The 27,140-nt window shown below is 46.2% G+C and overlaps 1 protein-coding gene across 1 annotated transcript in view; it reads right to left on the reverse strand.

Moving 5' to 3' along the window:
• The window catches only part of LOC135393822 (low-density lipoprotein receptor-related protein 4-like), a 323,511-nt gene that overhangs the window by 9,741 nt on the left and 286,630 nt on the right, over positions 1-27,140 (reverse strand). The window contains exons 6-26 of the mRNA XM_064624106.1: positions 21,749-21,868; positions 20,486-20,608; positions 14,386-14,622; positions 12,190-12,318; positions 11,259-11,384; positions 11,060-11,185; positions 10,266-10,656; positions 9,949-10,166; positions 9,658-9,834; positions 9,444-9,569; positions 9,175-9,383; positions 8,909-9,096; positions 8,628-8,829; positions 7,718-7,907; positions 7,510-7,641; positions 6,118-6,255; positions 3,201-3,459; positions 2,972-3,134; positions 2,688-2,907; positions 2,009-2,134; positions 1,694-1,871 (exon numbers count right to left, since the gene is read on the reverse strand). Of these exons, the coding sequence (XP_064480176.1) occupies positions 1,694-1,871; positions 2,009-2,134; positions 2,688-2,907; positions 2,972-3,134; positions 3,201-3,459; positions 6,118-6,255; positions 7,510-7,641; positions 7,718-7,907; positions 8,628-8,829; positions 8,909-9,096; positions 9,175-9,383; positions 9,444-9,569; positions 9,658-9,834; positions 9,949-10,166; positions 10,266-10,656; positions 11,060-11,185; positions 11,259-11,384; positions 12,190-12,318; positions 14,386-14,622; positions 20,486-20,608; positions 21,749-21,868 (3,778 nt within the window). The remainder of the gene's footprint in view (positions 1-1,693; positions 1,872-2,008; positions 2,135-2,687; positions 2,908-2,971; positions 3,135-3,200; positions 3,460-6,117; positions 6,256-7,509; positions 7,642-7,717; positions 7,908-8,627; positions 8,830-8,908; positions 9,097-9,174; positions 9,384-9,443; positions 9,570-9,657; positions 9,835-9,948; positions 10,167-10,265; positions 10,657-11,059; positions 11,186-11,258; positions 11,385-12,189; positions 12,319-14,385; positions 14,623-20,485; positions 20,609-21,748; positions 21,869-27,140) is intronic.

Genomic DNA, 27,140 nt, shown 5'->3' on the forward strand with positions numbered 1-27,140 from the left:
CGTCATAATGGGGGCCGAATTAGGCAGCAGCGTGTGTTTTTGTAATTTCATCTCGTAACTGCACGCATACCGCAACAGCTCACGGCATACTCTCCTACTGTGATTCCGGCGCGGCAATATGTTTTCCAATGTCACGTGACGTCACTCCACAAGCCTCATTAAGGAGTTAAATGACGAATTTTGAGCAATTAGTGATCCTGCAATACATACTCTCTTCGAGTGAATGTGCGCCTGGCCGAATAACTAAACTGTAAAAACGTCATCTATACCGCTGTAATATTTTTAATAAAAAAAATCTAAAGCATAAAAAAGACACCGCCCTGTATAACATCGCATATAATAATCGATCGTATTCTAAAGGAAGCGTTCGCCCACTGTTAACAAACAACACTTTTCTCTTCGCATATTACTTGTAACTTTCGATTTTGTTGGCGGTACATTGAGCGCTCAATTGCGTCAGTAAATGAAAAAAAAGAAAAAAAAAAGTTCTAGATGGGAGAAGGACATTCCCCAGTGCAGACGCCCGTTCCAACGAAAATTCCTTGCTTTATGACCGGGAAGGCAGTCCCAGCGGGTCATAACCATTCGCGACAATGTGTCGTTGCCCTTCTCGTACAGAAATAGCCACATGCGGTACCTACGACAGATCCCTGCTGCACAGCACGGGCCAAGTCGAACAAACATAAACAGGCTCCAAACCGTGCGTCCCGCTGTGCGCGCTGACATTGTTGACTCTCTAAATTGACTACAGAGCCTCTTTCGACTCTGGGAGGTGTACTGCTGCCATCAACTACAAAAATCACCTGCGGTAGCCTTAACCAACAATTCAGATGTCTCACACGCGCAAATGTGTATTGTAGCTATTGAAGTGATATGTTATGCGAGAGGAATTTCGAGAAGCAAGCGCTTTTGGCATACGGGAAGCACGAATTGTCTTACAGCCTATTGTCTACGTAACCTTAGTTTAGTCCGTGTGAAACGTTAGAGGGAGCCAGTCTGTGTGGCTGGTCTTCCGCTCCGATGCCAATACAGGTACAGAACCATATTTATACTGTATTTTAATATTTGTCGTTCTCTGACAATCGCTTCTCCAAGTACCTACCTGTTGTTAATACCGCGTCATGACCTTATTTTCTTTTCTGTCCTTAAAACTATATTATCAAAAGCTATTAATCCCGTACCATAGATAATTTGTTCCACTTTCGACAAATAAATATATAAAAACACAAGGACCACGTCACTCATCACGCACAATAGTAACAGTGCTGGACAAAAGTTTACGGAACAGGTTCGGGCGCATTCTTTTCTCAGAGTGACACGAGCTAGCAGCAAATGGGACCGTACGGACTCGCCAGACATGTGCCTAGGTAACCCAGTCATCTGTTTGCAAGTCCGTACGATACCATTCGCTGCTAGCCGTGTCACTCTGAGAAAAGAATATGCCGGAGCGTGTTCCGTAAACTTTTGTCCTGCACTGTACATGCCAAGAGATTCTGAACGCAGAAGGAAAAGTTCTGATCACCAAAAGAGCTGTCTAGAAATGTGCCTATTTTTGTTTCTTCCGATGTGAGATTCGTCTTTCGAAAGAGTAATTACGGTAATACGCACGCACACACACAAATTACGCTTCAATATTCCATGTTTTTCTTTCATATATATAATCTAATCTAGACTGCAATACGTTGCTATGTACCTGATGACATCGAGGGTAACATCCGTAAAGTACAGCTTCCACTGATCTAAGTCGAAGTCCACGGCGACGGCGTTGTAGATATTGCTGATCGGAACATGAACGTCGGTGTTATCGGGCGTGTCCACTGATATTTCCCGTAAGCTGCCGCGGTTTGCGAATAACAGAAATGCAGAAGGACCTTTCGGGAAGAGAAACATACAGGTAGTGAGTACCCAAATTCAAAGAGCGTACAACGCATAAATATTGCTAATGTAAAAGCTCCCCTAACATTGGGCAGCCATTCTTCCAGCAGTTCTTTTAAGTATTGATACTTACTTTCCTCGCATGTTTTCTTGTCAGCTCGCAGTAAGACGCCTGTCGGACACGCGCACGAGTACCCGTGTGGTTTCCGTAAACAGAGATGACTGCATCCACCATTATTATGATTACAAGGATTTGTACCTATCAATCGATTAATTTCAGAAATTAGGCACTCTTACGGAACATTTATGTGTACTGTCCTCTATACCACGTGGGCTGCACCTGCAGGCAACGCCAGCCAGACAAAAGTAGTATGATCGCTTAAACGACGTGACGTTGAATCTCACCAATCGGCCGCCAATCATTAACGTGCTCTAGGCGGCCGTAGCTACAGAGACGAGCCGTCATGAGCCGCATAAGTAGCCACAGAAAGCCAGTGATTGAAATTGCCTACGGCGACTGGCTGAATCAGACGACATGCTGTTCCCTTTTTGCCATCTGCTATAACGAGCCCGTGTTTTCTCTCGGATTCTCCGTCGCCGAAGTGTTTCCGCACGCGAACGCGGTAGGGAGGGAGCAGAAAAGAACTACTCCACAGGGAGCCCACGCACTTGAACTTCCGCCGACAGGGTAGGCGTCGCGCAAACGCAGCAATGAAGCAGTCCGCGTAGTATAGAGGTCAGTGCATGTGTGTTACACGACAAGACATACGGTCAAGTCCTCATACGCCAACGCATCGTCATCTTTGTCTTACCCTTCACGTCGACGTCAACAGCGTGGATATCCATCAGGCCGATTATGTTTCCCCGCGTCACAGTCGGGTTGTGACCATCGCTGTTTGTGCGGTGGATCGCTCTCGTTTCCCAGTCTGTCCAGTAAATATTCCCAGCGAATGCTGCTACCCCGTACGGATGGGCTATCTCGCTCACGAGGATCATCCTGTTGTTGCCATTGAAATCCACGCATTCTATCACCTGAGGTCGAAGACGAAAGTCGATTTGCGGGCGTTTCGAAGCGGAAACACCTTGTGGAACCTACATGAATCTTTGCGTCTGCCCACACAAGACGCGACGACTCCTTGTCGACGGCTAAGCCATGGGGCCAGCCGAGACCTTCTTGAACCAGGTTCATCCTGTTTTCTCCATCCATGTCCGATGTTTCGATGCGGATCTTGTTTCCCCAATCCGTCCAAAACATGATTCTGCGGCACAAAGCAAGGTTGCACCACTACTGCACATGTAACACTCCTGGACTGCTATTCGCTTACCCTTTTTCGTAGTGCAGAACGATAGCCCTGGGGCTGTCAACGTCTTCCCATATGAGAACCCGTCTGTTGCTGCCGTCAAGTTCGCCCACTTCAATGCGACTGCGCTCAGAGTCGGACCAATAAACCTTTCGACCAATGGAATCAATAGCCAGACCTCCAGGCGTATCAATGCCGAAAGATACGACGTCTTTCACTTGACGGCCATGCATATCGCAGCTTTCGATTTTGTGCTTATCGGCATCAGTGTAGTATATTCGCTCTGAAATAGATACGGCGTTGGGAATGAAACAAATGAAAAAGAAAAAAAAAAAATGGCTGGCTACAATAGTGAAACAGGTACTTGAGGGATGATCGATAGGCGCCGCCCATCGGAGAGATCTACCCAAACGTAAAATTTATTTGGAATATCTGCCGATATTTGCGATTCGAAGTTAAACGGTTGTAGTGGTTTCAGCGGCGTCCTTTCGTGTACTGCATCGATATCATTTCCTTTATCTTATTGTACCACTTTGACAGATACGCGAGTTGGCATTACAGAACGTCATATTGCACCTTAAAGGTAAAGCAGCAAAAATAAAGTAATTAAAAGAAACCTGCCAATCTCCCATGTGATATACCTCTCTCTCTCTCTCTCTCTCTCTCCTGTGCTCCATCGTCGGGTTCTTCACCTGTTCATGGACTGCCTGTCGTCCACTGGATTGCTCCAGACTCCTTAGCTATTTATCGTATTTTCATTCTTCCTTCCTTCGAGCAAAAATTGGCACAACACTTTCAAGCGCAACCGAGGTAATATGAGAGGGCGAAGTGCTGACAGGCGATTTTAGCTATCCGTGTAACCCAACAGTACGCTGACTTTACCATGGAGTCGTATGCCAAGGCGTGTAGCATTGTATACCATAGGAGACATGACTTTGCACAAGAGACACATAAAGACACACAAAAGACACACACACACACTGTCCCGAGGCCAGAGAGAGGGAGCAAAAATCTTAACCCCGCTATTGCGAATGATCCAACATATATCTTCTTACACAGACGCGAAATATGGTACCCAATTATTATACCGAACAATTTAACCGCTGGACAATTACTGATTGTACTCGGACCAAGAACGAGATCCTGGCTGTATGAAGTCGCAGGACCCTGGGATGGTTTAAATATGACGTTATAGGATGATTCGGAGCAGATGGTTCGGAGCAGATGGTTCGGAGTAGATGATTCGGAGTAGCAGGGTTATTACAGTTCAGCCAATTATGTAACGTAGAAAGAGCGCTATTTGCCTTTGCATACAAGTCCACACGATATCTCCGCTTTGCAGGAACAAAGCTGAATCATCGGCGTATAATATTTTATGTACATCAAGACAAGCCACCAGGTCGTTTATATAGATTAAAAAGAAAAATGGACCAAGTTAATTAAGTGGTAGAACGATTCATTTGGTCAAGTTTCCATATTTGAGCAACGGTAGCCTCTGGGAGAGTCTGTACATGTTGAGCAAATTACCACCTGGTGTTGTGTGAGGTACGGTACTAGTTCTACGGGCTCGCCGAACGAAAGGAGCAACAAAGTCATGGGGCCCCCGCTTTTCAACAAAGACTTGACAGAACGTGGCGATGCAGTCTATAGTCTATGCGAGTACGTTGCTTCAACAATTCGCAGACGCCTACACGTAAGCCCGTAAGTCCGAACCTCTGGCATCAGCATATGAGGTGGTTTCAGTGGAAATCAATGTCGTAAAAACTATCAGACCTGTCTTCGTCTTAGTTTGTCGCACATTATACCACAGTTTCCTGCAACAGCAGTGCATACTTTCGACGATATCGGCTTCGGCAAGCAGTTGCCTCCATGAGGCCAAATGCTTCCAAAGAACACAGTCTGTTCAGGTAACCCTTACTTTTAGATATGCTGCCATTTTGAGCAGGCGTTGTCCAACCTACACTCTAAGGGGAAAAAATCAATTCTTGCCCTCGAGGGAATTGATGCATTGCCACAGCCAGTTGTCCAGTCAGTAGTCGTTCAGCTGTGGCATCAAGCTGTGGCACCAACACAGTCCCGGAAGGAACTATAGTGGCCATTACAGCTTACGACAGTCATTATTTCCTTTCGGGTCTAAATGTACGGATATTTATGCAAAGTTTAGGGACAGCTTTCAGTCGTGTGCAGACAAGACAAGATCACAGTGGCTGCATGACATGACACCCTACTCTCTGCTCCACGCTGTGGTTCCGTCTCCCTCTCTGTCGCTTCCTCATCGCCTTCCGCGACACCACGCATCTCTTCTTCACCGTATGCGGCTGAATGTTGCATCTACCCCAGTGATGAGGCAGCGCCTTGGCCGTGTGCCATCGCACCTTTGTGCATCATGCAATGTGCGCGCTGACCTGCATCGCCTACCAGCGGGAGCGCGAGATCTTGCAGCAAATGCATGCAATCAACCACCGCCCTTTTACCATAGGCAAGGTGCTGGGCCTATGGTCCAGTAGCGTTCATATGCATCAAGGTCTGCGTCGCCTTTGGGATTTCCTGTCACCAACAGGCCTCTCGACTTTGCTTTTATCACCTGAATCCTCATCTGCATCATCATCTCTCACTATCTACAAATGGCACTGGGGCAGCGCCCAGTTTGCTGGCCGGCATCAGCTCCCTGTCATCATCGCTTCTTTATGTGTGTGTGCGGGGAGTAAATATTAAGGTCAGGCGATTAAAACGTGGCGAATAATTGAAATATACGGGATTAGACGTTGTAGTCGCTCCCCAATTTGGTCCTTCATTTCCATTTTTCTTTTTTCTTTTTTTTTTGAGTGTAGGTGTTGCTGCCAGATGAACCTAGGACTATCCGACTTTCACGAATCGCCATCATGACTACCGTTGCTCCCGCCGTACAGAAAGGACTGAGACTTGCAAGAGACGCACCTACCGTCGACCGTGTCAACGTCGACAGCGACGACATTGCTCAGTCTTCTCATGGGCACAACCACATCTGCCCAGTAAGGCACGTCTAGCGACATTTTTCGAATCTCCGTTCTACGAGAGAATATAAGGAAATGTCTCATTCCTGAAAGTGGAACGGGGGGAATTGAGAGAAATAATTCAAAATTAACTCGGTGCGGTGTGGAGAATAATGAATAGATAGGCGAGCAAACGGGCAGACAACGAACAAGCTTGCGTTAAAGAAAAAAGAAAGGAGTGCGAAGAGGATGGTGAGGGAATCAGGGCACGTGCGCTGGAGGGGATGAGGGAGAGGTCACAGAGTACAGTCGTTTGCACGTAACTGCTAAAAGTATGGAGGGAAAGTGTGTCCCGTTTTTTTTCTACTACGCGGTTGCCCACACATAGCACCACGCGATACCACGAGAACCAATGATAACAAAAACGGTGAGAGAAGTAGGCGCCTATGACTTATCGACAACAAGGTCTGTGGCAGCACTAGCGAAGCTCCCCAAGCAGCACAATGTACTGAAAGTCGAGTGCAATAGGGGTGGACGGGTAGGTGGAAGACCTTGAACAGACTGTTGAAACTAAAGAACATTGATAAGACACATACGGTCCACCCCTATTGCACCCGATTTTCAGTACATTGTGCTGCTTGGGTCAAGAGACGTAAAGCTATGTGTACGATCGCATACGTTTGCAGGAAGTTTTTTCGCCGTTGACGACGACCATGACGACGGAAAAGCATACTACTTCTGCTCGCTGCGGTGAGCTGTGAAACACGATGACGGAATACTGTTTTGGCAGATTGAGCCTTGAGCTCTAAGGAGCGCCACTAAGGAAGTACTCTACTTTCCTGATTACACTGTCCCTGATTATCTGCATGGCAAACTTGACTGGCCCCGTCACCAGGATCGCAACAGTCCAGGACTGTAATAGACCAGGATCCGACAACCGAGAATTGGCCATCTGAACAGCATGCATGATCTGCCGGCTCGGTAAGGATGTGCAATTCACTAGTCAGTCCACTCATTAGTGGGGCGATACTACTGTTCTTAACGGTGGCAACGCAATTGATTGGGGGTTGAGCTCGAAGGAGAGCCATTAAAGACGTACTGTATTTTCCGGGGTATCCTGTCTCTGGTTACCTGTAGCGCACACTTTGCTGCAGTCCAATGATAAAGCGGCGACGGTGATTTTCGTAACTTACAAGCTGATGCTGAGCTGTGTTAAGGTAGGAAAGCAACAAACATGCAGCGGCAGGTCATGCAGCAAATAGACTTTCCTCCCTCAAGAGTTACGTGGCAAACGACTGCGGTGACAGTGGGATAGAAAGAATAAGACGACGAGAGAAGTACAATGCGGGAACGACACGCACCTTTCGAGCAAGTCTTGGTGTCGTTTAGCAGCAGAATTCCAGTGGGGCAGGCACATGCGTAGTTCTTTGGCTTCGGAGAGATAAGGCACAAGTGACTGCAACCTCCATTGTTAGGAGCGCACGGATTGGTAGCTGGGCGAACAATGATGGAACTTTGGTCAAAATATTTTCTCCTGCGATCGGTGCAATATTATATAACTTGACTCACCCGTAGGCCTACTCCTGTGAAATACGTGAATGTTCATGATTCTTTCAAAACCCGTAAGCAAGGACCTCCTGTTCTCCCCAGTGACGGCGTCAGCTGATTGGATTGCCTTCGCATCCCAATCTGTCCAGTACACACGTCCTTCGTATATGGTCAGGCCAAAAGGATGAGGAAGCTCTTGAGATATAAGGACCTGAGAGATTGATTTGATTGGTTGTTGTTTTATTTTTGTTTTTTGACGCAACAACAGCGAGAGTCCTGAGAGATTCGACAAAGAAATGTGTTGCTACGAACAATTGGAAAGTTACAACGCGACCAAATTGCAAACGCAAATTGGTCTCTTGCTTTCACTGTATCGATTATACTTTCCAGAAAGTTGGGAGTTCTGTGACATCTCAGTGTGTGCGCAATTACTTTCTGTCGGAATCACCACAACCACTAAACATCATCATCATCATCATCCTCTTCCTACTCTTCACTAGCATCAACATTACAGGAGTAACTGGAGTTACAGGAGTAAGTAACTGGTACAGGTACCCGGGTTCGAATCCCGGTGCCGGCTGTGCTGTCTGGGGTTTTTCCTGGGTTTTCCTCAGACGCTTTCAGACATATGTCGGCACAGTTCCCTTAGAAGTCGGCCCAGGACGCACATTCCCCCAGGGCGTGAGTCGTGACGTTGCCCACATACGTGAGGCCGACAACGGCAGGCCCTATCACCATCACCACCACCACCAACTGGTACAGGTGATGTAGAGTCGCGGGCTTCACACTACTGAAGCCAAAATCTCCATTTTATTTTTTCTTAAAACCAACCAACGAACCACAGACAGAAAGTTAGCGTGGATTGACGGACTTTTTTCTAACATCAATCGACACAATGACAAAAAGGACTTTATTCCAATGTCGTACTCACTTTTCGTTTCATTGTACCGAGGTGAATCATTTCTATTGTCTTTGTGGCAGCGTCAGTCCAGTAGAGCGTCTCCGAACCGTAGTCCATGGCAATTGCGTTGGGCCAGGTCAGATTGTACTGGACAATGATAGTCCGATATTGCCCCGCCATCGTAGCCCTCTCTATCTTTGGGACGTCACCCCAGTCCGTCCAGTACAGGTATCTGTCAAAACGAGAACATTTTCCCTCGAGTTAGGCTTAACGTCAAAACGATGGATCCAGGCAGAAATAAGGCATGATACCCTCTCAACGGATCCACAACGATTGCTCGCGGCTTGTCCAGTCCGCCGTATATAAGAACACCTCTCTGGCTTCCGTCTACGTTGGACACTTCGATCCTGTCATTAACCGTGTCAGACCAGTACAGTTTTTCATTGATCCAGTCATAAGCTAGACCTGCCGCTGCATCCGCATTGGTCCCGATCACCACCTGCGTACCAATATTTACATTGGCACATTGCAAGGGCACGGCATCTGCAGCTTGCATTTAACAGTTCACTGGTTTAACCTGCTGGTTCTCGCCGTTCCATTTAGCCCTCTGTATCGAGTGATTAGTAATATCCGTCCAGAAAATAGTATCTGTCGTCGATTCCCAGTCGATAGCAACAGCTCCAGTCATGTTCTTCACAGGAATGGTGACATCAACATCGTCGGAACAGTTAAGGCAAAGTCTGAGGATGTCACCGTGGTATGTGAACATGAGAAACGGTTCTGGCCCTGGAAAACGAGAAGAGAGATTAATTTTCTGCGTGGGCAGAAGCAGGTATGAATGCATACTTTCTGCGCACGCGCGTCCGTCTTCTTGAAGCTCGAGCCCAGTAGGGCAGGCACAGGTGTAAGTCTCGTTGTTTGATAAGCATATGTGGCTGCATTGGTGATTTGAAACGGTGCAAGGGGAAGGACCTAGAAATTAAAAAAAAAGAAAAAAAGTCCAGCTTGCTACCTGCGTCTTCCCTAGTGAAGAACGAGTTTTTTGGAAGCTGATGCTGACCTTCGGGTTGCCTAAGCGGTTGGACCACCTTGAGGTCCATGGGATATAGGAGGTTAGGATAGAGAGTTATAGGCTGTGTGCCGCCGAACTTGCTGCAGGCGTGAATGCTTTTGGTCTGCCAATCTGTCCAGTATAAAACGTCTTCAAATACAGACACGGCGAATGGGTGAGGTAGTCCTGTAAAAAAAAAAAGGGCAAGACTCCAAGTCACTGAGGCCAACATGTTGTTGGGGCACAAGTTGCCTCTCAAAGTAACCAAGGCAACAGGAGACGTTTTTATACAGGGCGTACCACTTTCAACAACTTTCTTGCGGTTGCTTCCATCGAGATCGGCACTCTCAAGTTGATGATGCTTAGCGTCCGCCCAAAAGATACGATCGCTGGCATAATCGATGGTGAGTCCGTTGGGCCAAAAAAGCGACGTGTCCACAAGAACTCTTCTATCCGTACCGTCGGTGTAAACCCGCTCGATACGGGGACGTGCACCCCAGTCCGTCCAGTAAACCATCCTGCCAGATAAAGGCAGGACTGTGTATTTGCGGGACGCCTTGTACGTTACACACTGGGAAATACTTTCACGCGGGGCAATAATAATATAGAGTACTCACGACATCTGTGGATAAGCAGCTATGGCTCTCGGCTTGTCCAGGTCCTTCCACACGAGTGGTCGCCTGTTCTTTCCTTCAATGTCAACAGACTCGATCCTGGACACTCCGGAATCCGTCCAGAATATTCTGTTCATGATCCAATCCACCGCAATGCCGCCTGGGTTCGCAAGACCTTTAGATACCAGTGTCTTGATGTTTGTTCCATTGGAGAGACTGCAGCTTCGGATGACGTCCTGATGAATATCCGACCAGAATACCAGGTCCAAGGTGTAGTGGTAATCCAAGGCTACCGTGTTCTGCAGTTTTCCGACTACTGATGTGTATTCGGACTTGTCCATCGTGATGCGACGAACATCGGCACCGTTGGCGAATATGATGTAGACTTCGGGGCCTGCAAGTGAAGACCGCATGCAGGTCTATCGCATGAAAATTTATCGAAAGTACTGCCAATGGCTCAACGGAAAAAAGTACATATGGATTTTTTTTTATTTTGCGGCCCTCTAAATATGCATTTAGGAAACACACAAACATCAAAACGACAACATTTTAACAATTCTCCCGCAATATGTTAATACACTCTTAAAGATGAGTTTCACCTCATAGCACGCTCCTAGCCAACCATCATGCCGAATGACAATGTTCTCGCCCCTGATTTGTTGAAAACGGGAGGCGGTGCCTATTTGGTGTCCATTATGCACGTGCATAATGGTACAAAATAGGCTCCGCCGCACGTTTTTAGTTACTTAGTAGTAGGTAGTTACTACGATATTACTACGATACTAAAATACTTTTACCTTCGGCTTTGCAATGCCTCTTATCCGCCCGCAGGCGATATCCTGTCTTGCAAAGACATTGGAACCCAGGCACAATGTTGATGCAGGTTTGGCTACACATCCCTTCGTAGGTGCACTCGTCCACATCTGCAATAAGTAAATAGCTCTACACGAACGCAGCGGTGGATATAACGCAAACATGCACTGTCAGGAAGCGTACCAAGGCATGATCTTCCATCTGGGGCCAGTTGGTACCCGTCCTTGCAGGAGCACCGTTGACCCGTTGCTGTTGCCATGCACTGGTGTTGACAAGGAAAGCCGTCTTCCCTACACGGGGAGCTGCTCTCTGAAAGTAATGCCAATAATTCATCAAATAGTAAAGGACTAAACGGCTCGCAGATGTTCTCGTTAGACATATAGTTCCAGGGCCAGAATACAACGCGCTTTTATATTCCTCAGGCGTCACTAAACACAACAAAAAATCGTTCTCACAGCCCCAGTTGTTTCGCGGTGGTTACACGACATTAAGAACCTGACCAGAGCAATAGTCAAAAACAAAGTCATTATTGTAAGCGACGAAGGCCATTGTGGGGGACAAAGAGAAAGAGGGTGAAATAAAAGGGTTGTTCTCGTGAGAGAGGCTTCGAGAGAAGCACGACTACAATTATCGTTGACCTAGCTAAGCGAGACTCACAGAAAAAAGAATAGGAAAGAATAGGAAAGAAATTGGAAAGAATAGGAAAGAAATAGGAAAGAAATAGGAAAGAAATAGGAAACAAATAGGAAACAAATAGGAGCGAAATAGGAATGAAATAGGAAACAAATAGGAACGAAATAGGAATGAAATAGGAAAAAATGGGGAAAGAATGAGGGAAAATGGGGAGAAATGGGGAAAAGGGGGAAATGGGGGAAAGAAATAAAATGAAAAATATTGCTGCCTGAGAGTTGGACAGATGTGATGTGATGTGATAGGAAAACATTGGACAGAGGAGGGGATTAGGACCTATATTGAAGCAAAAATGTTTAAAGTACTTTATAATTTGGCAGCTTTAGCAGTTTAAAATGCAGTGCTGGCATAAAATACGTTGAAAATTGACTGTTCTTTGTAATTGTTCTTCTCTTTTTTGTAAAAGTAACGAAAGCAAACATACTGCACGTCGTGTTTTGAGCCTCGTCGGACTTGTCTGGACAGTCTGGAATTCCATCGCAAACTAGACGCTCAACGATGCATGTTCCGTCAAGGCAGCGGAAGTGACCCGGTTCGCAGGCCACAGCTTGCCCTGTTAAAGGAACGCAAAAAAGACCAGAAACCAGATGAGGATGAGGATGATGATGAATAGAAGACGAAAAAAAAAAACACACGTTCTTCTTGTTTTATCGCTGTAGTGTTCCATTAGCAAACAAGTTTACATTCTGATTATTTACGATACAAAGGGTACGGCTTAGAGTGATATTGGTGAGCATGCGACGTCTTCGTTCAGTTGAGCAAGAAACACACAGCAGAAAAAAACAATAGCAACAAATAAAATAGGGTAAACTTTCATCACAATTAAATTACACTGTTTTTAAATTATCGGTTTGTCCGAACTTTCAAGTTATTCCGGCTGAAATGCGTGCCAACCAGATTATTCCTAGTGTGCCACCAGCGGGAGGATGTGTTTATTAAAAAGAGAAGCAGTAAAAGGAAATGTTAGCCAGGCAAAGAGCCGGCTTGCTATTCCTTGAAAAGATAAAATAATATAAAAACCACCTGCTCGGCTAAATGTGAAAGCCCGTGTAGCAAAATCAGCTTCCATCTTTTTCTTTTGCATCTAAATTAATAGGCTGTCAAGGTGCCCAGTCATCACTCAGGTCTATCCGCTTGCTTGAATACTTGTCTTAAGCCGTCCGCGATGTTTTCGACGCTATTATGGCTGCTGTTGTGGCATTTTTCGTTTTTATCAAATTATTCTGTACACGGAATTTTGCTCAGGTCCGCTGTTACGACTGTTTACTGTAAGTTTACACCCGTGCATCTCCCACTGGAGACTGGCGTTCGTTTTCCCCATCGTGAAATGTGATACGCTGAAAACATAAGCGAGGGCCCAGCTTTCCAGAAAACATAATGACATAGAATGCACCGCCCCCTGGGGACTATAATGGTGTAACCTGAGTTGCTGTTGTTGAGTGGAGCCGAACGGATACATCGGTGCAATTACGAGGACAGTTGCTTGTGGTGTCTTTCTGGCGTTTAGGAAATAAGGGGGGCGCAACATGTAGGTACGGCTCGCGTCAAAGTTAGCTCGAACACCGCTCCAGCCTGCGAAGCGGGAAGAGAGCCTAGCAGAGAAGAACGCCTTCATAGCGAGGGTCACCCCTCTAACTGGAATGAGATGACCCAAACACCCTCCGCCGTTATTTCTACCAAGCACCACCAGGGTACGCAGGCCGGAATGGCGTTCAAGCTAACGCTGATGCGAGCTGTACTTGATTGAAGTGAACTATGCGTATTACCATTGCAGAGACCGGCCAGGTATACGCCGTTAGAAGGCGCTCGTTGAGTAAGCAGAACCTGAGGTATGGTTTAACAGAAGTATTTGTTTCTACGCTCATATACCAAGTGCGACACGTTAGTTTCAGTGAATTTAAGTAAAGAGAACGGATGCTTTTACGGAATTCGCACGCTTTCCTAACAAGAGCAATAAAAAAATTATTTCGGCGAAATTGTGCGTTTCATCCCGACAGGAGAAAAATTAAAGTATATTCCACACCATTGTCCGAGGCAGTTCTGTGGAACATATATTGACGAGCTAGCAAGGAAAGAAGTAAACAAAGATAATAGGATGTTGCATTGGTTAGCCAGGTTTGACCATGATGAAGCTCATTTAAAGACATTGTGACAAGACAAGTGTAGTCTTGAAAGGTCGGTAGTGCAATGTAGACAGATGTGGTCCCGGTGTTCGAAGTCACCACGTATGCCCATATGTGTCCTTACACGGGCAGACAGCAGAGTCGGGAGGCAAATGTAAAATGACATCCGTCGTTCATTTGTGTTAACAGATAATGTGATAATGATAGTACTGTAAAGGTGAGAGAGTAGGCCTGGCCTGATGCACGGCTAATGTTAAATAACATTAGCAGGAAAAAGGGAAATAGTTAATTTGTCTGTGTCGTGTTCATCACAGAACTGTTTGCCAGTTACTTCACCATTAACCTTACAAACACCTAGTGGTTGTTGCAACTGTTAGCGTTCCGCAATTAGCCGGCTGCATATCCGTGGAACCACAACGTCCATATTACCTTTCTTTTCAATCGAATCCAATTCAATCCAATTCAAGGACAAATATATGTAAAGGCCATTTCCTTACCGCATCCGTCTTCGTCGGAGTTGTCCGAGCAGTCAAAGTCCCCATCGCAGCGCCACTCTCTCTGAATGCACTTCCCCGTCTTGCATTGAAACTCTTGACCCGAACACTGTTGGGCCACACAGTCTTTCTCGTCTGAGCTGTCCTCACAGTCGGCGTCCCCGTCACACTTCCAGTCTAGATTGATGCAGAAGCCGTCGTCGCACCGGAACTCGCCCTCATGGCACGCACTTTTTCCCACTGGATACAGAGGGAGCCAGTTTAGGATCACGGTAGGGGTTGCGAAATTTGGAGTGAACGGAAGTGTAGCCGCATGGATGGAATAGTGCAATGTTTATGTCTCGAGAAAACATTTGGTTCGTTACGAAACATGGTAGCACGATGTCCCTCTGCTAGGTTGGCGTTACGCTTGTGCAATCGTGCTGAAAGATGTGTGCAGAGCAATATTAGTCCAGTGATGGACAGTAGTTACCTATACGTAGAGTTACAATACTATAGTTAAACTACTCCATGGTAGTTAAGAAGTAGTTCGAAGCTATTTGCGGGAATCTAGTTACAACTATACTAGTTGAACTTGATTCTCCTGGAGCTGACTAGAGTAGCTAGGTTCGGTGTATATCAGTCATGTCTCGCTTATCCGGAGTTGAGATATCCGCACTACATTACCGGGAACGAACCTGCTACCATTGGATTTTGTCTCGGTTATCCGGAATTCGTTCTTCGTATCCGGACGGCAAGTACGGTGACTAATCTTTCAGGACTTAGGTCACTCTGATCCGCTTATCCGTAAAAGCGTCAACGTCTTCTGTCTCTGGCATGCGCTGTGTTCGCATTATTCCGGAAAAGGGTCACATCTCATCGGAGCATTCTGCACTGTTTGACTCCCCCTTTTTTCAGAGGTCACCCCCTTTTGGTGTGTGCGGGTACACGGTAGAAATGGTAGGCGATAAGCGGAAGAGGTGCCCTGTATCCACCGTTTGCTTGACAAAATAGAACCTAAGGGCAATCGTGCCAAGTAGGTTCCAATGGGTCCGTTCTGCCTCCGTGAGAAACACGGGCGAGAAAAAACGTTAGTGTGACACCGGCCTTACAGGGTATGGATCGGTTGCAGATATCAATATAGCAGGTCAGTATCTAATCTGATGCGGATAAAACGCAAGAAAGTGTAAAAGAGAGGCACAACTTTGTTCGCAGCACGCATCGACATTCCGCTGTAACACACATAAGCAAATGTTGGTCTACATGAGAAAGTAGAGGACCGCGCACCGCACTAGATAATGAAGCTTAAAGGGACTATGAAATTTCCCGAACCCCCATAATTTTTTTCGATGGAAACTGTTCTACCCGCAGAGAAACTAATATGCCACAAATTTTTCCGGACGAAATCGCTCCACTCTGCGAGGAGCGCGCGCTGGAAATGTCTCTTCCGTGTTCCTCCTCTCCCGCGCATATTTCCCTGCCGATGGTGTAACTGTACGGACCGCACTTCGGTTCCCCGTTACGTCACCAGCGTTGCACAATGGCAAGTAATGCCGCGAGCTCGCGCTGTGGCTGCCGCCACTGCCGAAATCTGCCGATCGCGCGAAAGCTGCAGTCATGGAGATTTCCACTCCCGATGAACGCATACGCGGGATCCTACGGCGCATGCTCCTGGCGGGATTCCTCGGCTCGGCAACACGTCACGACGACGTGTTGCTGAGCCGGCCGTGGTCGCGTCAAGTTACCCGTTGTGTCTCCGCTCGGCAGCTCGCCACGGCGTGGCGCCAGCTGTCCTCCCTTCGCCGCTCCGTTTAAATTCGCTCCCGAGAAATCCGCTCGCGCGACGAAAGTAAAATTTCGGTTCTAGACTCAGAAAGATGTCTTCTTTCGAACGAAACGAAGAAAAAAATCGTTTCATAGTTCCTTTAAGGGTGCAGTAAAGCGAGCGGGCGAAGAAACGTCGATGGACCGAACAGCATTAGCGCCAACCACATGAGGCGTTTCTCCAGCGTTTATGTGCAGCGTTCTGACGCGGCGTTTGGAGAGCGGCAGACAGAGAGTCGTCGAACAAAAGGATCGCAACGCTCCCCTCGAAGTCCGAGGCGAATAGATAGCTACTGCGTCAGGCTGACCGATAGCAGGCGCGTGTCGATGACGCCAACAACGACGACATATTCAGCATCTTAATAATACCCCTGTCACACGGGCATTTTCGATCCTGCTCGACCGAACCTGCTTGAACCCAATGCAGATCGGATGGTGCTACACGGCCGCTTCCAAGCAGGATCGAACTTTGATCCTGCTTGACTCAAGACAGCTCCCATAACAGGATTGAGAATTTCAAGACGGCTCGACGGCCGCCATTTGCATCCTCGACCCCGGTGAACTGTCATAACTTAAGACGGACATGCGCGCGAAGCTACAAATGATGCTTACATCGGTATACGATAAATTACCACTAATATCGCTGTTATATAGGAAAGGCGAAATTAATGAGTTCCGTTTATTCATTTGCACAGGTCAACCATTCAATGCGCATTGAAAGTGGCCGTGTAGCAGCGTCAAAACTCGAGCGTGCTCGGGAAGTTCGATGCAGATCGGATTCGAGAAGGATCGAAATGCCCGTGTGACAGGGGTATAATTTTGCGCGTACGTCTTCGGGCGTCGATGCTCATGAAATGCCTCACTCAGAACTGGAATCATCCTTAACGCTTGTCCTGTCTGCTTCTCTGTGCGTTCTCTCTTTCCCTCAAGCTCAAGGTATGCTAGCGTGGTCGTGCTACCTTCACCAGCTCGCTTGCCTGCTCACCCTTATTTCATCATTCTTAAGCTGGGATCATTAATCCGCTGGGCTGTCAAGATTACGAAACTACCTTAGCGTGAAAAAAATGCTTCCAGAAATTCATTCCCACCAAGCAGCGCAAATTATTGAGCGACTTTCCAGCATTGCCAGACGGGTGTGGACTGCGCCCAGATGCAGAACGTCTGATAGATGCAGGTATAGTTTTTTGCACGATCTGTCATAGAAGAGGAGAGAGAGTCCTGAGTGTTCCAGAGGGGAGCTAAATAAAAAAAAAAAACTCTTGCAGAAGACAGTTTTAGTAATATTGGCTCATGTTGAAAACAAGACTATGAGGAAATCGTCATCCAGAGGGCTATAATTTTCGTCGCTCCTGCTGTTTCTGCGCGCATGGAAAGCTCAGACTAAATAAAGAGAAACAAGGCCACAGCAGTTAAAATGTAGTTAAGCTACATTGATGTACTTACAAAAATAGTTTTAACTACCGCTGCTAACATGTAGTCGAACTGGTAGTTGAACTGCAATTTCAAGTAGTTTGTAGTTATAGTTGACTACTAATAAAGTAGTTACTGTCCATCGCTGTCTTTAAATGTTGCACATTCTCGGGTGTTCGAAAACCGGGCATTTTAGAGAAGTGATGCAAGAAAGTGGATTCGAAAATTAAGCGATATTAAGCGAATTTAGCGTGTAAAGTTAAAAGTAATGGTTAAGGTTGAGGTTTATTAAAGTCAAGGCCCTTCGGAGTGCAGAAGGTGCTGGGCCCATGGTCACCGAGCACTCAACTGCCAGCTTTGCGAGCCGTTACACAGTTTTTAAGGGACACCAAGCTGTTAGACGGGCTATGACCCTGTCTGTGGCGTTCGTCGCCGCTTCGCGACATCTCCAGTGGGTGTGGGTGGATGTGTCTGGCATTCCTTTCCTTAGGTGATATGGGGTAGCCGGCCCTCGTGATGAGGGCTACAATCCTCATTTTTTTTCTTTCAATCATCATCATCATCAAAGTCAAGGCCCTCAGACGACATACTGGTGCGCTCGAAGCGAAGCGCAAGCCAGGCAGACAGGCGCTAAAAGTTTGATGTCAGCTTCTCCCCACAGCAGACAAAAGTATATACGCTCACATGGGCGTTCAACATGACTCACACTACCCGTAAATCTACTTCCAATTATTCAACCTGTCTTAATACTTTCACCTTGTCTCTTCTTCTCTTTGTCTTTTTTTCTGTCTGTTGTCTTTTCTCTCCCTCTCACTCAAATATCTTGGCGTTCACAGTTGGCTTTGGTTTTGACAGTTGGCTTTGACAGTGATATGAAATTGAACACCCAGATGTCCTCCTTGTTGGGAAAATTATGTAGCGTCTCATGCCTTCTGTACATTATTAAGACACTCCTACTGACTACGCTATTCGGAAGGCGACTGCACAGTCCCTGTGTTATTCCTTCCTAAGATATGGTCTCAGTTTTCCTCAGTTGTTCTCAGGTAATGTACGGAAGTCTAAGTCTAGGATTAATGGTGTTCATCAAAGGCGGCCCTAGAAAGTGTATCCTATGGCTAGTTTGTTTGGATTTGTATCTAGTTGGTCAGAATAACCCTCCAATGTGCACATTGTAATCTTCAAACAGTACTGGTCTGATGCCTTTAAGAAACAAAATATTTCCTCTCGGCAGCTGATAACCTGATTTATATTCATTACCACGCATATTCACAAGCTTAACAAGGGGCAGCGGGGATATTAGAAGTACTGTAGGGAACACGGTTGTCTAAAATCAGCACCCCGTGGTTTATCTCGTCTCAAATCTGCAGGTGTTGCAAGACTATTCCTTTCGAGTAACAAACACGTGCAGCACGTGATCCACATTGAAATACAATATTGGCACATCACTTTCACGCACAACCGAGGTAATATGAGACGGCGAATTACTGACAGGCGATTTTAGCTAACAGTGTCCCCAGCAGTAAATCCCAAAGATAGTTAACAAACTCCCGTTTACCGTTACCTCTATTACCGTTACACCTGTTACCTCCATGCGTTGTGTCAAAGCAGCGTATATAAGCAGTGTATATCGGCACACACTCGGTGGTTATAATAAATTATTCTGTTGATTTTTTTTTCTTGCACACCCGATGCTTTGCTTTTCCTTAATTCTTTTTTTGTAATATGTCACTGCTGTATAATTCATCCATCCATCTTTTTGATGTACTTCGGATGTTTTGAACATTATTCTTCGCCCTCTTGTCTATCAGCCCTAGCTGGCAAGCCTTTTAGGCTTAGGTGGGCTAGAACTGGTTCTGTTATTCTTCGGCTGTAATAAATCGAATCGAATTCAATTATTAGCTCGTGGTAGGACTCGCAGCGATGTCATATTAAAGGGGCACAGAACAGGTCGACCAACATTCTCCACTTATTATGCTCAATGAACGAACGTAGCTCACGATATCCAAATATGAAATTATTTTGCTTCTATAGCCAGCGTTTTTTTACACGAAACAATGCCACTCAAAGAGCATAATCCGCGTGAGCCTCTTCTTATCCTCGGAACCGGGTCTCGTCACCATGTTCCAACGTATAGCAACACCGAATCCTGGGCGCTGGAGGTGGTGGAGATTTCGCTCTTCTAGCCAATGACGGACCCCACTGAAACAAGCGGCAGCTCGCGAGGGAACCTTGGTTGCGGGAACACCGCGGTATGATCTCACGGACCAATACTGCACTGAAAACAGAGAATATTGAGGGATTTTGTTACGGTTTGAACTAGCTGTATTGGATTTGACAAGTGATAATATGTTTAGCATCGACCTCACGCAAGTAATGCATAAGCGTCCCGCATTCTAAATGGCTGATGATGTGCGACGTCAAAATGACGTGTCGTTATACTGTCGCCAAGACATCGCAGGGCGGGGCATGAGGGCGAAAAAGTGCAGGGAATATTCAGTCGGCTTGGAGTCATTATTTACTTTTTTTGCGACAACAATTTTTCGAAAACGTTCACCGTCGGCAACGTATCACAATGCACTTTAAAAAAAAGTGCGCCTCGCAGACTTGTCTATTGTCCCTTTAGTTTCAAGAAGCGGTATCGATCGCAAACACAGAAAATTTGTACACGCGGAAGACAGAACGTTGTAGAAGAAATCTGCAAACATTGCGTTAGTTACGAATGAAGTGCCACTCAGCTGCGGATCAGTAATGTACGCGTTGCTGATAAGGCACGTTAATTGCTCCAACATTGCGGGAAGGCGCGCATAACGCCGGCGAAATATCGCGGTGGTGCACTACGTGTGAGAGAAGTGCAGCGTCTGTCTTCCGTGAGGAATGACTGAATGCATACCGCAGCCTTCTTCGTCGGACCAGTCTCCACAGTCATTATCTCCGTTGCACCGGAAAGTTGTCGCTAGGCAGCGGCCGTTGCGACACTCGAAATCCTCGTGGATGCAAATGATGGAAGCGAACGCTGCAAGGGACAAATAGCGCACGTGTCACAACCAATTCAAACTGAATTCTGCAATATCCTTAAAGCTATCGAGCGACATAACAGCGACGTAACAGCGACATAACAGCAACGTAACAGCAACGTAACAGCAACGTAACAGCAACGTAACAGCAACGTAACAGCAGCGTAACAGCAGCGTTACAGCAACGTTACAGCAACGTTACAGCAACGTAACAGCAAAGTAACAGCAAAGTAACAGCAGTCGGTACGCAGTGCAGTAAATCTCAAGAACTGGTAATAACATAGTCTAAATGGGCAATGCACTCTACAGCCTAATGTCAGATAAAATCTGACCATCCCCGTGTTCGCGGAGGTGTCCTGCAAAGCGTGCGTTCACTCGGATGGCATAGCGTACGCAGGGGAAGGAACCATATCTCCACGGCTCTCTTGGCGAACGGCTGCTATGTTGTAATGGAGTGTGATGATCGTGGAGACTTTTAGTTGCAGCGTACGCAGTCGTGTCACGTACGCAGTATAGATCAGAGAAACAGGTGATGCAGAGAAGTTACCACCAGTATGCAAAAGGCTGTCATTTAATTAACTGGACTGCATCGGGTGTGCATCACAAAGAGCTACACTGAAAGCTACACTTGATCGACTAGACAACAGGGTCTTCGCTATAGTGAAAGTGCTGGGAACCTGGGCTGACCTTGGGCACCGAACACTAGGTATGCTGCCTTTGCGGCCCTTGTGAAATTTGTTCAGAGCTGTGGGATGGACACAACATTCTGCGATTCTCTGTGCATGATCTTGGGATAATTGTGAATGGTGGACTTCTAGTGAACATGTGAATAGTGGACTTCTGAATATCAAACACGTGAATAGTGAATAGCGAACTTTTGAGTAGAGCACCTGAGAAGTATTTTTGGAGTGGGTGAGGTGGGGGTGAGAATTTATCTTATCAATTCCTCTCAAGCTGTCATTTAATGACACGCACATTGATTTTGTTACAAACGAGCGCGTCGTTTATGCGGTACTCTCGAATGAATTCTGCATTCACAGACCTGGAATCCCGGGAGGACCAAAAGGAATCTGCGACATTCTTTTTTTTTTCTTTTTTGAGATTGACATTAATCGTGAAAGAAGGAACCATATGCTTACCTGTGCAGCCGCCTTCGTCTGATCCATCTACGCAGTCTATGTCCTTATCGCACCGCCAGCCAATGGAAATGCATCCACCGTTGACGCAACGAAACTCACCAGGACCGCATGGACGAATCGCTGAGTGGAAAGAATGTGGCTGTGAGTTTATGATCTCATAAATTGTGGTGAATTGGTACGTGGTATTCGCTGCGAGATCGACCTATAGGAGGCGACACTGTCACCATTCTAGTGTGGATAAGACGTGGGCCGATGTTTCGAGTTGATGGTTATTTTCCGTAATTCTTGCGTATATTCACCGGAAGATCAATTGTGCCGCGATGGTACGATACTATTCGGTTCCCCAATGCTCCACCTACTGCACTGAACGCGGAATAAACGTGTAAAAGCAGACGACGCGTCCACACTGTGGTAGTTCATCGTTTCTCCGCAGCGCGCCGACACCGTTCGATCTCGGAGCGAATAGTGAACTGCAATAACGCCCGTCCGCTGCGCTGCACCACATGGTGACCGTTCGTGGAGACGTGTGTAGACGCCATTGCCGTGCGTGGCTCGCTTTAATGTCGAACTGTGCTATATCAAACGCATTTGTGTATGATATACATGATGAAGCACCGTGTAGCGCGAAGTGCGAAAAGTAGTGAGCAGTGATACTTCTGACTTGTCGCTTACAGAAACCGATACCTATAACCACCTATCCGCATGAATGTGAACTGTTGTGCGCTGATCGACCGATCTTCTGGACAGCAAGTTCTTCAAACTATGCCACGATTCAGCAGTTTTCAACGTAACCATGTCACATCTGAGGTATCCGCAATTTGCAGTCTATTGGGACATGCCACTTTCTTGGAAACCGAGACGTCCACGCTTTTATACGATGGAAGTGTCGCATATGTACTATTACGTTTGCCTACATTGTACAATTTGGGACCAATGGTCGATCAATTCTGACGTCACCGATCACTCGATGTGGTGAAGGGGGGGGGGGTATTGTTTATCGAAAAAAAAATAGGAAAGAGGGGGCGGTGTGCCTGCCGAGACTGGCGGCAAGTTGCAACAGAGGTGAAGGGGCCGCAGAAAAATCAGGCTTCCGTTACACAATGGGGAATCTCAACATACGACATCAACCAGCACACTCTGCGGACCATAGCATTCAGATTCAGCGCCGAAGGAAGACTGAAGAATGAAGATCCTTTGTGAGGTAGGACACAACCAAGCAGAACATCTTTCAAGGACAATAGAAATAGAAAGAAAAAAATGGAAACGTAGGTCGCACTTGTGCGACCAGCTGTTCCAGGACGCTTCGAAGACATGCAGGCCTGAACAGGCGCTGTTCTTTGCTACCCAGCTCGCCGCTACGAATTAAATACCTCCAATGGCAAAGCCTCTACCATATTCCATAAGCCATATGAAACTCTAACCTCTAACACATTATTTTGCTTGGAAGAAGGTTGGACTGGAAGAGGTGATTACACGTTTATTCATACCTTCGATCTGTAGCTCGCTTGAGAGGGCTTTCCGATAAAATGCTAACGTTTACTTCAGTAATGCTCTTCGCGCATTCTGAAGCGTCCCGCACTTTATGTATGCGTAGCTGAGAAAAATATGTAAGGTGGAGTGTGAGGTGGCGTCCTGGCCGTCCGAAACAGGCCCCCTTTGCAAGCCCTCGGGAAGTCGTGCCGGTATGGCGCAGTCGGTGGCGCACTTTACCAGCAATCCAACGATGTAGGTTTCAGTCCCGCTGTCGCCTATCTGAGTTCAGTCTTTCATGTTCTCAGGCGTTGGAGATGTGTTTGTTTGTGTGAGCACGCCATACATTTAAAAGAGCAGTTAAATGCCTTTTGAGTGTTTTTTTCTCTCTGTTTTAGCGGCGTTTGGGCAGCAAATAACATGAGCTTTTCCAAAGGAACGCCGACAGCAGTAGATCTGTAGCGCGCGAGAGGGGCCTCTGATCAGCACACATTCCAGAGACCCTCCACTCGTGCAAAGTGAACGAGGGAAGTCGACGTCACTTGGTGACGTTCGCAATCCCGATGGGAGGGCCAATCAATTTACTCGTGACGTAGCTGGGGCGGCTCAAGCGTCGTAGCAGTAGCAGACGAACTTTCGGTGGCCAATGACAGCTTACGGCTGCTCGCAGGTCTGCGGACATCAACGTCAAGAGGTCGGGCAAGGCCAAAGTAGTTGCTTTCTTCGGGCGTTTTTGTAAATGACAATAAACTGCATAGCGAAAATGTTGCGCACGGTGGCTCCTGATAGTTAGATGAATGAAACAGGGCTTTGAGCCATGTTAAATGTCACTTCCTTGCTCCTTTAATGGCGCTTTTTTTTCTCTCTTATTAGGATAATTTATCATGTTTCCTTACAAGCTGCACCTACCACAACCACCAACTAATCATGACAAAACCTGGTGGTCAAATACGCGGTCTGCTGGATACTCGTACCTAAGGAATAATAAAACTCACGGCGTGAAGTATGGGCGCGTTGCTCTGAGAAACCTTGTTTTCTAACAAGGAATTCAGACTATGTAAATAGTGTAAATAATCACAGCAAATTTTTTTCGTCGAATTTTGCCTCACATGTGCACATACGAATGGTAGATTGTACATATTTTTAGCATTTTTGACATACATGTAACGATAGTTTGCACGTAAAACGTTTACGTTGTTATTGTGTTAGTTAAAAGCAAAGTGCAATCTGGACAGTTACTTGTGTAATTAGATAATTATGTTAATAAAATATTCTAAAACAGAAAGAGACAGCGCTGTCGCGAGTTAACACGTGGCTACAAATAAATGCTCGTATTGTGAACACCACCGCGGCGTTCTCCCACTCCCTCTGTCTCTGCATGAGTAACACTGCATATTCCTCTCGAAGGGAACTTCTTAAGTTACTTCATAGCATCGCCTTCTTTTCACTTTCTCAAGTAATTTTACGCTCCAGCCGTTCACGAACTCCTCGACTGAAAAGGAAGAACAGACAGGAAACGAACTGCGCGCAATCAGTACCTGTGAAAATGAAAGAGTTCCTGATTACCCTACTTGACGACTCGAGTGGAAGAGGTTTCGTGACAGGTACTTGAGAAGCAGACCCCGTTTCCTTCATACATAAACATGAGACGGAGACAGATTCCTGTCACGCAATCCCCATTTCTCATTTGTCCTTATTTGCATGGAAGAAGGACACTGTCTCCGCGTCCTGCCAAGGAAGGAAGCTCCAATTCGCAGACGCTATGAAGAGCCTTCTCTTGTTCCTGATTGGCTGCCTCACGGATACTTGTACTCGTTAGTCGCTTCGCCAATTAGCTCGTCATTAGGTTCACGCGCCAGCCGTCGGCAAAAGGAGCAGTAGACGCGTGTACGGCGACATGGCAACCTGCGTGGTAATGCGCAACGCACTGAAGGAAACCGGGTCCTTAATTACGGCATTCGATGAGATCATGCGAATATAGTGCGTTCTCTGTTGTGCCGCGAGTGCAGCTGTGCGTAACACCGCGCGCACGCGGTGGTTATCCTTCGGAGATATTGCCTGCCAAATAACCGGCGTAATCTGGAGTGTTCTGTGGGAGGATAGGAAGATAAGTATAAGGGGTCCGTGCATAAGTTCATCTTATTTTTGCTGAAAACGCTTCTGGATGAAGGGGGTTGATTGATGTGTGGTTCCTTGCGGTGGCTGACGTAGCGTCATTATTTAAGTTTGTCGTTGGTTGCTGGTGCAGGATAGAGTCTATCCTTCGATACTTGTTTTTTCTCATTAATTGATTTTGGTTTGTGTCTTATACGGGAGGGGACGGAGTAATGTTGATAGACGAGCGGTCTGCCTGCCTAGGCGTCACTAATTTGCGCGTCCTGTCCGGTTTCGCGTTATTTGGAGCGTGTGATTTCGTTTTTTGCTTTTTTAAAATTTTGCGTCAAGGAAACAAAATGATCGTTCAATGGCATGTGCGCAAGTGATCGTAAAATATGTTTTCGTCAACACCAACGAATATTATGCAAGTAAGGAGCCATGTCTTTAGCATATCTCCGATACACACAAATTGGCAGATACAGAATAGCATATAAATGTCTATATTGTCTCTTACGTCGTTCATATGCCATGTATAAATACACAACGCTTCGCTCTCGATTTCATTTCTTCACTCGCCTACCTGTCTGAAATCGAAACTTGGCATCGATATGTACCGATAATCGTGTTTATTTCTTTGCTTATTTGTTTCTTTATAGATACTGCAACCATTATCGTGGCTATTGCAGGAGCGAGCATACACGCTGTAAAAGTTCCTTTAAAGCGAGTTTCCTAATTTGACCATCTATAGCGTTCCATTATTCGACAATCGTGCGAGGAAAAAAAGCTGTACTTAAAAACATCGATACGTGAACGGATGGGTACAATATTCAGATGATGTGCACTGTGTAGTGATGAGGATCCCGCGAGGGCGAAGTATGGATACTCGAAACTGATCCGATTATTTACAACTAAATGCAGGAGCTTAAGTCTATCAAGAGCCCTCCGCTTACTAAAGACTAAACTATAAACTAAACTATAAACTAAACTATAAACTAAACTATAAACTAAACTATAAACTAAACTATAAACTAAACTATAAACTAAACTATAAACTATACTATAAACTATACTATAAACTAAACTATAAACTAAACTATAGGGAGCGTCTAGCGTACAATAATAACTTTTAATAACCGCTTAATCGCGTAGAAAGCAGTCCTGAGGCCCTGCTTGGGTGCCGCAGACTAGTCACTACCTACTGTACCGCATCTTGGACAGAGTACTAGGGGAATCCTCCGCCTGCCGGAAGGCGGATGCCTTAATCAAATTTCACGCTGCACTTCAGTATTCATAGCAGAGAAGGCAGACATGTAAACGCGTATACATTATAGTAACTAGACGAGCCAGGGAAGGAGACGAGCTCACATCAGAACCTTGGGCCTGATGTCCTCCACCACTCTCTAAACGAAGCGACATCTAGGCATGTGGTAAGTGTGGTTACTGAGCTTATTAAGCGGTTATAATATGGTTCGGAAGGTGGTGGCCGGTGCGGTATTACGAAAACAATTCGCACCCTATAAAAAACGCCGCGTAGGCGCTAATGAATGTCAAAATAAAGCGTCTTAAACGTCCAAACTGAGAATGTGCGCAAAATTCATCCCATTGCATGATACCTGTAGCACATATCGACTCAAATGCGAGCCCAGAGGAATCGATAAAAAGTGAGATCAGTGTAAATTTATTCTTTTTGTATATTGATGTTTGATGTTGATCTTTGATTACGACAATCCTGCGTACGGTAAACAAGAAAGGAAACAGCTCAAGTCCCGCTGAGTAAGTCAAGTTAGAACATAGAAAAAAAATATATATATATTGTTCGCTAACG

The sequence above is a fragment of the Ornithodoros turicata genome, chromosome 5 (genome assembly GCF_037126465.1).
Source record: "Ornithodoros turicata isolate Travis chromosome 5, ASM3712646v1, whole genome shotgun sequence".
NCBI classification, from domain to species: Eukaryota; Metazoa; Arthropoda; class Arachnida; order Ixodida; family Argasidae; genus Ornithodoros; species Ornithodoros turicata.